The 14,198-nt window shown below is 37.3% G+C and overlaps 1 protein-coding gene across 8 annotated transcripts in view; it reads left to right on the top strand.

Annotated features, from left to right (window-relative positions):
* Nucleotides 1–14,198, top strand: part of LOC133532465 (nucleolysin TIAR) — a 231,756-nt gene that overhangs the window by 107,702 nt on the left and 109,856 nt on the right. For 2 of the 8 annotated variants that reach the window (XM_061871153.1, XM_061871156.1), the window contains 2 exons: nucleotides 569–590; nucleotides 833–1,208. In XM_061871153.1, the coding sequence (XP_061727137.1) occupies nucleotides 1,043–1,208 (166 nt within the window). In that variant the 5' untranslated portion in view covers nucleotides 569–590; nucleotides 833–1,042. Of the gene's footprint in view, nucleotides 1–568; nucleotides 591–729; nucleotides 1,209–14,198 lie in introns of all 8 variants that reach the window. The other 6 variants (XM_061871152.1, XM_061871158.1, XM_061871155.1 and 3 more) reach the window with 5 other exon arrangements.

Below are 14,198 nucleotides of genomic sequence, written 5' to 3'. Positions count from 1 at the left end.
ATATAGCACAAATACTAACATCTTTCAACTTATCACTTGTGACATGACACCTTCGGCTTACGCAGATCTTTTTAGACATAAGTTAGATGACACAATCCTGCGGGAAATAAAAGATTTACACACTAATAGATAATAAACGATTTCTCATTATCATTATCATTCTTCCATCCAGTCTTACGCAAATAAGTACGGCACTTTATGCGAATAAAATTTAATGCTCTACAACTTTTTAAAGAACTATCTAAAAGGCTGGTCGACTTCACAGGTGACCGAAGAGCTGGCAGCTTTCTCGCACAACGTATTAGCATCGCTATACAGCGGGGAAATGCTGCCAGCATCCTCGGCACCATGCCAAAGGGGCCAAATTTTTTAGACATATTTTAATTTTATTTAGTATTAGTTTTTAGTTTTAATTTAGTTTTATTTAATAGATAAGTTAGTTTATTTTTATAGTGCCCGGCATTTAATTACTTTTAGAATAAAATTAATATAAAATTTCACGGCCACACTAGATAAAATATTTAATCAAATTATCAATAACTCATTATTTTTATTATTACAATATCAGTTCGGGTTTCTTTGAATCTTAGGTAATATTAGCCCATTTCTGTGGATGACTTTTTGTTTGAATATATTTCTCTCTGGATATTCATATTACGGAAGTTATTCTATGGCAGTGCTAAAATTACCTCCCGATCAAAGTTTTCCGAACTTACTTTCAAAATACAGCTTAAAAATATACAAAATACGTCTAACAGTTTATACATAAATATACTAGACAAAAACAAATACGAGTAAAACGAAAAGTTCCAATCAAAGCTTTTTTTTAAAGTGCAGTTTATTTCAAACATACATCCAAAGGACCGTCAACAACAAAACAAAATACAAAAAACAGTGTTTCCTAATCTAAAAGATAAAACGTAAAAGTAGGACAACAATCTAAAAAAAAGTTCATCTATAAAAAAGGTTGAACTACAAAAAGAGTGAAAAGAGTGATAAAAAGGTAATAGTGTAGTGAAATGAAGTAGGTGATGTTGCCACGATGCTCGCCATGTCGACGTTGATGATGCCCGCGGCCACCATGACGACCATGACCAACGCCGGGCCCATCCCCGTGGCGCAGGCCAAGCTGGAGCCCAAGCTACTGCAGCTGCCGCACCCCATGATGATTCAGCAGCACCAACATACGCACCCCCACACCAAACTTGGTAAGTGTTTTAATTCATAGATAGAAATAAAGTAGTTTTCATTATTTATTTCGTTAACTCATTCGACGACCGGTCTGACCTAGTGGGTCTGACATATGAAACACACAACACAAGCTTTAATGAACTTACTGTGAGACTTGGTCAATTTGTGTAATAATATCTTATTTTTTTTATTACTCACTTCAAAAACATTCTATCATTCATCATTCGTTCACTCTTTCACTCAATTCTTAAACATTTGCTCATTCGTTTATTCTTTCGTTCACTCATTAAATCATTTCATAAATATCCGTTCATTTATTCACTCACTTCGTAAACATTTGTTCACCAGCATACACACATGCACACTAAACTCGGTAAGTGTTTGTTTTCATAGAAAAGATAGAAAGAAAATTCACTCATTCACTCACTTCGTATATATTTTTTCATTTACTCATCCTAATTAATGGAAAGGATAACTGTCGGTGATACATGTCAAATAAGTGAGAGTCATGTGGACCACTTTTTGGGACTTCCGGTTCGAGTGTCATCTTAATATTGACTATCAAACCTCGTGATTAATTCCTTTGTTTTTTGCTCATTTATATTGTTTAAAGTGAAGTATCGATAGCCTAATATATAGTAAACTAGTGATAGTGTGCAGTGAATGGAGAATTAATCTTGAAGCGCAGTTAACCACCATTTTGGAGTCAACGGCCGGTAGTCCGCGTGCTACTTGTAAAGTCCAGCTAAATCACCGTACACTGTCTTGTACTAACCGTACAATTTTAGTCGTATTGAAAGCTCCTAATACCTCGACACTGGCAAAATAGTCCCAATGAATTGAAGCCATAATTTTTAAATAATGAATGATGGACCGCTTTTTGAAGTCAAAAATAGAGAGCTTCATCTATATAATATTCCGCCGCAAACTACCAATAAATAGAGGTTCATTGTTTACAGACAATATTGGCATATTTTATGTGTTGCATGATCACTTTACGACCACATAAATAAGGTATGGGTGGCAATTCAACCTTTAAAAACATGATATACAAGGCTCGCGAGGAAATGGAGAAAATTTACCCACGTATTCTAGGTAATAAGAAGGAAAAATCTTATACAAATTTAAGTCAATTCCGCCAAAAACTTTTTTTTCTTATTACTTTTTGTATGTTTTTATACATAACAAGTACATGTTCTTGGAAAATTTATGGATTAATATGAATTGGTGATTTTTTTTTTCGTAAAAACTAGTATATTTCCTGCTACCTAAAGGTTGTCTGGAAGAGATCGCTTTTTAGCGATAAGACCGCCTGTTGTTACCTGGTTCTATTTTCCTTTAAAATTCATTTGTAGTTTTACATGTATGTAAAATGTATAATTGTTGGTGCAATAAAGAATATTTACTTACTTACTTATATTCAAAGTATTCCTTGAGACTTTGATATCTGCCAACATTAAGGACGTCTAGACTATGGAAGGTAGGGTTAAGGAACGCAATCTCCATAGGCAGAACTTATGGAAAAGTGTCCAACTGTCAGCTATAAATAATAGTTCCAAATCTCTCCAGAGTAGCGCTAGAGTAGCTAAGAACCTAGGCGCTATTGACGGAGTGAAGTGCGCTGTCTATGATTTGATTTTTTTTCAAGTATTCTAGGTATCGTAGCGCCACCTATTTAAGGTTTTTTGATGACAGTTTTTGTATATGGAGATCCCATTCCTTATCTCCACCTTCCGTAGGCTAGACTAGCTCCCACAGTGGCAACAGCTCCATCAAAAAGGCGTTATGCACTATAACACAATAAAAAAAAAAACATTTTTTTTAATTGGTATCAACTCAGAAACTAGGCGAATTAAAAAAAAAGTTAAAAGACCTTTTTGTGACTAAATACGATCCGGAATATATTGTTAAATCTTTTTGTTTCCTCGCGGACATCGTATAGATCTACCATACTCGTAAGAAGTACAGCCCGATTCGTAGAATGACTTAGACACTTTTAAGATCTTGACATATCATAATTGAAAAAATTAAATTAAAAAAATCGATATTGACCAAAGAGAATTTGAAATAGATGTGTATTGTGAAAGAAAACTTTGTAGCGACGTAAGTTTGCTATCACTTTTCGACACATAATTAAAACTTTTAGAACGCCATTTAACTTCGATCCCTATTCTTTCACTGATAATGATATGTGTTCAATTTGTTAATATCAAAAAGTGGCGCCATCTTACTGGGGACTACTTAAAGGTTATGGCGCCATCGCTCGAAAGGATGCTGCTATACCTTTGATCTATGAGAGTTTTAATTCTGTCGAAAGATGGCAGTAAATTTACGTCACTACAAAGTTTTCTTTGACAATACGCCTCTATTTCAAATTCTCTTTGGCTGCAGTAGCCTATGGAGACTAACAAGCATCGCTAAGCGATCTTCGTAGTCTATAGTTGTTGCAATATAAAGGGTGTCACATGTGCGTTTCTGACTTATGAAGCAATTGTTTCTACCATACAAAATGATACAAACTAAAATGTATAATAAATTTAAGCTATCGTTTTGTTTCGTCAAATTCATTAAAGTTGACTTCAGCGTTTGCTTATGAATATTATAGTTTAGTCAGGAGCAAGTAAACGTCACAATTTTTTTAATGTAATAGGCAGCAAACGAGCTGACGAACCGCCCGATGGGAAGCAGTCATCGCCGCCCATGGACATAAGCAACATCGGAGCAGTGCCCACTTATAATGTGCGTTGCCAACATTAGAGAACTCTAAATACCTGCTTCTTGAAGAATATAATAGATTGATTTCATAGAAGTTTGACGTTTAAAGTAACGCTTGCACTGTCTGGGCTGTCAAAATTGCTGCCAACTTATCTTGGTCTGACTCTAGAAAAATCGAGGTACATACTTAAAAAAACGGAAAGATCCTGATAAATTGAGAACCGTGTCCTTTTCAATCTTTAAGTCGGTTAAAAAACAATGATTCTATTTGAGAACCTAATTTTTGAAGTCGATTAATTTAAAAATCCATTTCGTAATTTTGCACACATAACATAAGATGTATGGATGGATGGATGCGTTTCAGCGGGACTGGCGGGACCTTGCTCAGCACAGGGAGGATTGGAAAGCTAGAGGGGAGGCCTTTGCCAGGGACACACAAATAGGCTAATAAAATAAAAAAAAAACATAAGATAAGAAACTCCACCTTAAGAGGCTACAGGAGTGTCATTCAAGTCATTTCATTTCTTCATACAAACGTACTCGACTGTTTCCTCCGTAGTTTTTGAAGCTAGAGTAATGAGTTTTTTAACACAGATTATTATTATTAATATCTGTGTATATGAAGTCCCCAATCCGCATTGGGCTAGCGTGGGGACTATAGGGACCGTGCGCGTTGGAGGGTCTGCCATCTTGTGGTCTGAATCGGAACCATAAACATGCACATTTACACGTCAAGTGTTTTCTTGTGCATAGTAGGTTCTGCCATCTTGTGTGCTACATCGGAACAATAAACCTCACATTTACGCTTCGCGCCAAAAACTGACAGCTCCTGTGCTGCCTCCTACAGTTCATGCACGCTCCCTATAGCCCGAGCCCTCTCGCACAAGAGAGGAGGCCTGTGCCCAGCAGTGGGACGTATATAGGCTGAATTATTATTATATCTGTGTCGGACTGTTTTGCTTTTTACTAGGCTGCAAACAGAGGCACGAAATTCAAAACTGACATCAATTAGCCTATAAAATCAAAACAGTCCGACACATATAATTTCATTACCATTTAGATCTCAAAATTTCGTTACATTTGGTTAAGTTTTGAGATTTTTACGCAGAATTTTTCGTCTAACCAGGCGTTGTCCTTATCGCACTAGTTTTAGGAGCCGCTTCTGTTAGCGGGACGGATATATTCACCTAAAATATTTAAATCTCAGCTCCCGTATCGTCTTAAAACGCAACTTTGCACGTGTAGCAATATTATAAAAACTTGCTCACCGTCGGCAAGGCATTACGAATTAACTCCCCTTACCCTAGGGGAAGGGGGGCTTGTTAGCGCGCCTGAATATTTGAGGGTCGGGCTGGGCAAGTTCGCTCGCAGGGAGTCTAGGAACAGTAAACAAGGGTAGTTTGTAATTTTAGAATGTTAAGTTTTAGGTCAAGCAGTTGGTGACTATGTTTGGCTTGTTCCTTTGTTCTTGGCGATGGCCATTCTATAAAAATAAACAATAATCATTGTATAATTTGTATATATATATTTTTTTAAATAGATTTATACCTAAATCTATTTAAAAATACGTTCCATACTTAAATGTCATTGTCAACGTATCATTTGATTTATCAACCTGAAGTGGCCAGTTAAGTGTTAGGTAAAAGAGGTTCTAGAATCTGTTTAATGAGGTCTCATGTAATTATCTCATTAATAGGGTGTTTCAACGTAGCAAATTTGTTTTCAAATTTTCTCCAAAAAAACATCATACTTAAATATACTGAGAGCAGAATACTATCAGCTGTAAAAATATTGGTAGCTAATTCGTTAGCAACGTTTACCGGGTGTTTCCTGTAACAGGACCAATAAATTAAACTGTAGGCTGTACTATACTCCTCAAACTGACCAACATTTGGTCAGCGACTTTTTAAAATAACTTTTCTTTATGGTAGAGGAGGCAAACGAGCAGACGGATCACCTGATGGTAAGCGATTACCGCCGCCCATGGACACCTGCAACACCAGAGGGGTTGTAAGTACGTTGCGGGCATTTAAGATGGGAGTACGCTCTTTTCTTGAAGGTCGTATCGGTCCGGAAATACCGCAGGCGACAGTTCATTCCACAGTTTAGCTGTGCGAGGCAGGAAGTTTCTGGAAAAACGCACAGTTGAGGACTGCCAACCATCTAAGTGGTGAGGATGGAAATGTTGTCGCGTAGGGCGATGGCGAAAAGAAGCGGCAGGGACTTAACTAAGAACTTATGTTTGGATTTTTATTACACTTTAATGTTTATTCTAAGGCGCAATGTATTGCAATTTTTGTGACGTTTTTAATCGTGACAGGCAACGTCAAACACACTGATGGCAACTTACATTGAAAATAATATTTAATTTCTGTAATAAAGAGAAAATCTAAAGAAAGTTATATTTTTTGAGAAGTACAATATATTGTTTAATTATTTGCTCGTGTTACAGGAAACACCCGATATGTTGTTACCTACTTTACAATATACTATATTTGCTGGTGAGAATACACTTTTAAATATAAATATAATTGCCAGCATATGTTTGCAAATTGATCCTTACTTACAGCCCTATTCGAAGAATGAAGTACGCAAAAAGATAAGATAACGATAAGTTCTTAATTAGATATCGTTTTTTGTATGTCGTATGATTGACAGAAGCAGCACGATTTGGGCAACCAATATCACTTTGACCTTAGAAATATCGTAAATAGATCTTATTGAGATCACAGCAGAATCTAAGTAAACGTCAATTTTGACATATTGTTTAGTTATCGATCTTTTCAATCTCTTTCCAAGATCTTAAGCATCTCTTAATCATTCTTCGAATCAGGCCCTATATAATATCACTCAGTGTATTATCATATTTTGGCTATTCAGGTATATTATATTTAAGCGTGACTCTGATTACTGCGTGAGATTTTACTGTGAGCATTGTAACACGACACAGGAGTACGTGTAACTGCCCTATGTAAATGTAGCCTCAGGGCTCTACCTACTCAAATACATAGGTAGCCCCTTATAATAATAATGTCAGTCAATTGTTGCGCCTGTGAACGGGTTCCAGCAGGCGTTCTACATGACATTAAAGCTCTCCAAGGGGCCTCTACGTGTTGGATCTATATCCCCACGCAAGCCTATCAAAAGACCGGGATTTATAGGCCCGTGAAATCCAAAGAGATACAATAATGTCAGTCAAAAAGTTTTTTCAGTCAGTTTTTTTTTTTCTTATGACAACTATTTCAGTTTAGGTAATTTATATAGTAGTGTTTCTACTTCAAATAAAAACAAATTAAAATATTTTCTGAAAATAATTTCATTTATAAACTGAAATAAATGTCATATACCAAGAAAAAGTCACCAAGGCCTCCAGTGCCCCAGGCTAGAATCGAACCAGCGTCCTCTGCTATCGCGGCAGGCTGAGCCACTCGGCCACCAGGGTCACGGCAGCATTGGTCGAATTTTTCCAAGTATATGTATTTCTTACTGAAGGTTTACGGCGCCCCCTTTTTCCTTCTGCGTTTTTTTTTCTTGGTATATGACATTTATTTCAGTTTATAATTTATAAAGTAGTGTTTCTACTTGAAATAAAAACAAATTAAAATATTTTCTAAAAATAATTTAATTTGTTCTAATAGTTCTAATTCAAAAATTCAAAATTCAAAAATTCAAAAATTTATTCTGCACGCAGGCCTCAAGGGCTCTTTTACAAGTCAATACAACATCTATAGTAACATCATATAGTGACATGAAAAATACGTAACAACATTTATAAATACAACAGTCAACCTGGGTAAACATTACATTATAATAATCTTAAAATAAATAATTACTACAATACAATAGAGATGTATAGTCTCTATGGTTAAAAACATATTAAATCTGGAGATGTAAAAGGTCCCCAATGTGAGAGTACTAATACTAATAAAATTTGGAGGTGTAAAGTCTCTCCAAGTGTCAAAATAAAATTTGTACTAAATAAATAAACCGCGTCTGGACTGTTAAACTAGCAGTCTCATAAACTAATGCTACAGAATAATTTTAATTTAATTTGTTCTAATACTTCTAATTGTATTGATTGGCAGCGCCATCTCTCTCGCTAGCTCGGTATCACCTGAGTTGATCCAGTTAGAAGGTATGAACAATACTGTTCAACTTTAGGGATGGCTAGGGAGCGCCGTAAGCCTTCAGTAAGAAATGCATGTACTTGGAAAAATTCGACCTATGCCGATGTGACCCGGTGGCCGAGTGGCTCATGCGCCTTCCGCGATAGCAGAGGACGCTGGTTCGATTCCAGCCTGGGACACTGGAGGCTTTGGTCCCTTTTTCTTAGTATATGACATTTATTTCAGTTTAAAAATAAGGCGTCCACAGAATACGGTAACTGCTTACCATTACATGGACTAAATACTTGTCAACTGGCAGTTGATTGCCACCATTTTTTTGGAAGCGCTGGTGGCCTAGCGGTATGAGCGTGCGACTTGCAATCCGGAGGACGCGGGTTCAAACCGAAATATCATTTGATATTTACCAGTCGCTTTTCGGTGAAGGAAAACATCGTAAGGAAACCGGACTAATCCGAACAAGGCCTAGTTTTACCCTCTGGGTTGGAAGGTCAGATGGCAGTCGTTTTCGTAAAAACTAGTGCCTACGCCAAATCTTGGGATTAGTTGTCAAGCGGACCCCAGGCTCCCATGGGCCATGGCAATATGCCGGGACAACGCTAGGAAGAAGAGGAGTTAACTGCCACTATTTGTCACCGATATAATACCTCAAACGAAAAAAATGGAACCCTTATAAGATCACTTTATTGTCCGTCCGTCTGTCAAGACCCTTTATCGCCCGATTCGAAGAATGAAATACAATAACGATAAGTTCTCATTTAGATATCGTTTGTATGTCGTATAATTGACAGAAGCAGCTCGATTCGGGCAACCAATGTCACTCTGACGTTAGAAATATCGGAGATAGATTTTATTGAGATCACAGCGGAATATAAATAAACGTCAATTTTGACATGTCGTTTAGCTATCGATCTTTTAAAGATCTTTCCAAGATCTTACACGTGTCTTAATCATTCTTCGAATCGGGCCGATAGACCAGAATAGCAAAAATTGAATTAAATGTCTACATCTCTAAGATTGAAAAGGTCTAAGCAGAAGAGCACCAAAGAAAAACTTAGTGTACAAAACGCGAACTTGATACCATGAGGCAGTCCCTACCATGCAACCTTCGGGCAAAGCAGAAAAAATTGTAGGTGGTTGTATAGTTGCCATTTTAATAAAAAAAATCTCAGTATCAGCTTTTATTGTCCCGAATCTAGTAGTTTTAGCACAATGGGTTTTTGCTTGTTTCTTTCAAAATATTTATTCACAAACGTTGCTGTGAAAACTTTCACCAATTTAACCTGCAAACAAATCTCTGCCTTAACTCCTTGTAATATAGTCGTCAATGATACGACTAAAAAGAAACTATTTCATCGTATTTGAATAGGCTGCCGTTTACATAGGCTAAGTAGGTCGCTTCTAAATGGGCAATTCTATTTAAATTTGTATTACGACTTGCATTTTAGATTTTGGGTGCGGTGTACTGTTATTTGCAGCGATCGGAACTATGGGAGTAAAACTTTAACAAAACTTGTTAAGCGGACATAAAATAGTGCATACAGCCCTAAAAATATTCATGTCCATAGGGATAGGAATAGTATAGTACTTACAGCCATAAAAATATTTACATTCATAGATATTCGAATATGTTTAAGGCTATAAGCACTCTTTTTACGTCCGCTTGATAAGTTTTGTTAAAGTTTTACGCCCATAGTTCCGATCACTGGTTATTTGGCTGGGGTTTTCTGTAAGGTGGAGGTACTTTCCCACTTGGGCTCTGCTCCAGACCTGGAATGACATCCACTGGCTGTGCCCTACCACACAAAGCGAGATGACATTCACAGTGCCCATACCTCTCTTTTGGACGTAGTTTAAGGAAATACCCGGGTCCAAATTAAATTACGATACAAATCCTCTTTATTGCACAACCTCTGAAAAAATGTACATGGAAACACATAAAATACATGAAGATAGAGGTAAACATGAACGCGCGTGGATGAGGTAAACGCGCATGTAACTCCTCTGGAGTTGCAGGTGTACATAGGCTACGGAGACTGCTTACCATCAGGCAGGCCGTATGCTTGTTTGCCACTGACGTAATATAAAGATACAGGCGGCCTTATCGCTACAGAGCGATCTCTTCCAGACAACCTTTAGGTAGTGGAGAAATGAAACTTAAATTAACTAATTAGGAGGTGCAAAAAAAACTAAATAGCAAACTAAATTCAATTCTGATTCTGTATGCTTTCATACTGCCAGTGTAGTGCAAAGTTAGCGTGGTCAGAGTTTAGTATACAAAGTAACACGTTTTCATCGCTCTAAAGTGTATGCCATGGCTAAGTGTAATAATTTCATGTTCATTAGCCCCCGCGGTGATTAAAGGGGCGAGGCGGCACGACACACGGGGTTATATAATTAACCGACTTTTACTACAGAGGTTTATGTTATAAATTTGTACATTAAATGATAAATGGAAAAAAATACCATTTCGGGTAAGACTCGAACTTGCGACCTTGCGGAACACCGGTCCGATCGCTCTAACCAACTGAGCTACCTAGTTTGAGTCATATGCGTGAATCTTTTCATTGCTTCTATCTTTGTTTATTACTAAGTGGATTTTGAAAGCTTAGACTGAATTGTTTTAGTATGTGAAAATCACCAAAATGATTAAGTAAATATATTCTTCGTTTTTTTTTATATTACGTCGGTGGGAAACAAGCATACGGCCCGCCTGATGGTAAGCAGTCTCCGTAGCCTATGTACGCCTGCAACTCCAGAGGAGTTACATGCGCGTTGCCGACCCTAACACTCCGCACCCTCGTTGAGCTCTGGCAACCTTACTCACCGGCAACACAACACTATGAGTAGGGTCTAGTGTTATTTGGCTGTTGTTTTGTGTAAGGTAAGGTAAGGAGGTACTTCCCCAGTTGGGCTCTGCTCTAGATCTGGACCCATCCGCTGTGCTGTGCCCTACGACACGTTGTACCGGAAAAATATAAACAGGTAACTAGAGACGGTCTTATCTCTAGCGTTCTCAACCAGACAACATTGTACCACAGTCAACAAATACCTTTTGTTAAGATTTTTTGTGAAATATGTTAAAATACCTTATTTCCTTGCGTGCGTACTTTTACCAGAATAGGCCGAGAGCTATCTCAGAAAACTGTCGCTCGCGGTATTTCTGGACTAATACGAAAACCTTCGAGATTTGGATTCTTAAAATTTTTCATTTGTAAATAAAGTAGTGTGCATAATTTCCAAAAAATTCTATCAACATTGCAGCAGCAACTTGGCAGCAGGGATCATTATTCGCAAGAAGTACACTAAATTATCTACAATATATATATTGTTTGATCCTCTGGCAGCTGTTTATCGGCTAAGTTAGCAAGAGGTTGTACAATTAAGAGGCTGTCAACACCCAATGTCCTTGAAATTGATGTTACTTAAACAGTTTTTTAAGAAAGACTATTTGTTTTAGTCAAGTTAGAAAAGTTCATATTAATTATATTTCAAAGACCGTGGTTGTACTCGATACATGATTGTACGAAATCGGCTCGATAGAAAATAATTGCAAAGATTGGTCTTAAAATCACAATTAAACGGTTTTATGTCTTTATTGTTTTGACTTATGGGTCTGCAATTAAAATCACAATTTCAAAACATTTATATCTAAACCGTGGTTGTGTAAAATATTACACTAATAATCCACTTTTTTTATTTAAATATTTTTCTTATTATTCCCTTGCCCAGTAACATGCGATAGTGCTATCTCATTTACTCCGATAGAAATAGACAGTGTGCGCGCTTTAGGTATTGACAGCCTCTTAATCGAAAACGGTTGCCCAAATCATTAGTAAGAAAAAACAATAGGTAAAGGGGCCCACATGATTACCAGTTCGCCGACCGATATCGATATCGGCCTATCAGGTATTCGCGATTGTAAGCTTTTGCGATAGCTGACAGGCCGATATCGTCCGGTGAACTGGTAATCAATGGGTCCCTTTAGACCTCATTCTGAGAACTTGGCTGGCTGTAGTGAAGTACAGTTTTAACTATTCCCGCCCGATTTGAAGAATGATTAAGACACGTTTAAGATCTTTAAAAGATCGACGACTAAACGACATCGTTATCAAACTTAGAATAAATTTAAAAATGGAAAAATTACTGTCTTGGGTGAGACTTGAACTCACGGCCTCTATCGATATCGATCGATATCTTTATTAGTTGACCCTCTGGGCGATACGATAACGATCCATATGGATATATAAGCGGTGGTGGCCGAGTGGATATGACGTCCGACTTTCAATCCGGAGGTCGCGGGTTCAAATCCTGGCTCGTACCAATGAGTTTTTCGGAACTTATGTACGAAATGTCATTTGATATTTACCACTAGCTTTTCTGTGAAGGAAAACATCGTGAGGAAACCTGCATACATCTGCGAAGAAATTCAAAGGTGTATGTGAAGTTCCCAATCCGCATTGGGCTAGCGTGGGGACTATAGCCCGAGCCCTCTTGCACATGAGAGGAGGCCTGTGCCCAGCAGTGGGACGTATATAGGCTGAATTATTATTATTATTATTATCATGGATATCTATGGATATGGATATGGATCGTTATCGTATCTAATTCTTCGAATCGGGCCGGAATTGAATATTTTTTCGGAATAGGCTCTGAAACTAAAACGCGGACGGGTCACGCACTTCGTAATTACTTAATAGCTTTATTTTATTTGAGAATACTGTAAACGCAGAAAAAGCTGTTTTCTACTCGTCGACTGGTTGAATTGAGATTTGGTATAGCAAGCTTGCAAACCAGCTCTGCGAAACCACTCTTCAAGTCGCTGGGCATATTAACGCTGCCTTCACTTTTGATACTGCATATGGCAATTAACGTGCGCGAAGAATTGGACGCGAACCCCATTATCGAACCCCCGCGAAGATACGCGACCCGCAGCGCCCGCGCCGGAAGGGTGCCGCTAGAGCCTCGCAGACTTGCGAAATCTAAAAAACTCACCCACGTCATGGGTCGTAAGATGTACAATCATCTACCGCGGGAAATTATAGCAGCACCAAGTGCGTCACTTTTTAAATCGAAGCTTAAAAAATGGCTTCTCGAGCAGACGTTCTACGACCACAAGCAGCTATATAAAATGTAATTAATAAAGTTAAAGTTAAACCTATAGTTTAACATTGTATAATATTGTAGTTACATACTGTAACCCTGACATGTAATTTTATATTATCAATAAATTATTATGATTATGATTATGATTATGATTATGCGTACTTTTCATGTATGGGCTCCCAACTCAACTATAAGATTCTTTTCGATACGCTGTAGTCAACTATAAAAAAAATTACCAATCACGTGCCGCCGCGCTCCCATAGAAAATACTAATCGGGCGCGGAGTTTGTCTTTTGTACAAATTTTTTGTCTACTGGGACCAATTTTCATTAATTATAAAAGTAAAGTATTATTTAAAAGTATTATTTTAGATGACTCACAGAAAAATTGTATACAATAGTGATATAATCCAGCTTTTCAATCTCGTACCTTACTTAGGCAACTCAGCAAACTCCGTTGCATAAACACGTTCGTCGACTGAAAAGCTCTCTATTTTATCACGATTGTATGAAATACTATTACAGTAAAGCAGATCTATTGGGAGATAATTGTATATTAAGGTAATTTACGTAAAATTTAAAATTAAATTACGACAATACCTATTAGGAACCCAAAAACGAAGTGCCTAAAACTTAACCCCACCTGACCACACCATTACCTGCCGTTACCTATCCACTTGCGCTCACATCTTATAAATTAATAAGTATAATAACTACGTGTCATATTTTCTTGCAAATATTTACAGTACCTACATACTTACAGTACAAATATATGTAATATGCATTTATATTTATACATATAAGTACATTGACTAGCGCTGCACTGGTCGTTTATTAGTGTAGGTTTTAAGGTTCTGACGGAAGATCAGCGCTGTGGTCTCCGCAGCATGTATGCTGAGTCAGCGCCTATTCTTTACCACAACACATGACCCTCTACTAATATCTCTACTAATCTAAAAATAAGACACGTAATACATTGTTATTGATATTAGTGTCAAACTGTATGTTACTTTTTCTTTGTCTCTTGTTAATTTTCTTTTTCTCTTGTTATTTGTTTGTGTCA

The sequence above is a fragment of the Cydia pomonella genome, chromosome 27 (genome assembly GCF_033807575.1).
Source record: "Cydia pomonella isolate Wapato2018A chromosome 27, ilCydPomo1, whole genome shotgun sequence".
Classification (NCBI taxonomy): Eukaryota; Metazoa; Arthropoda; class Insecta; order Lepidoptera; family Tortricidae; genus Cydia; species Cydia pomonella.
Note: the sequence above shows the minus strand (reverse complement) of the source record. Positions and strands in the feature narration are given on the sequence as shown.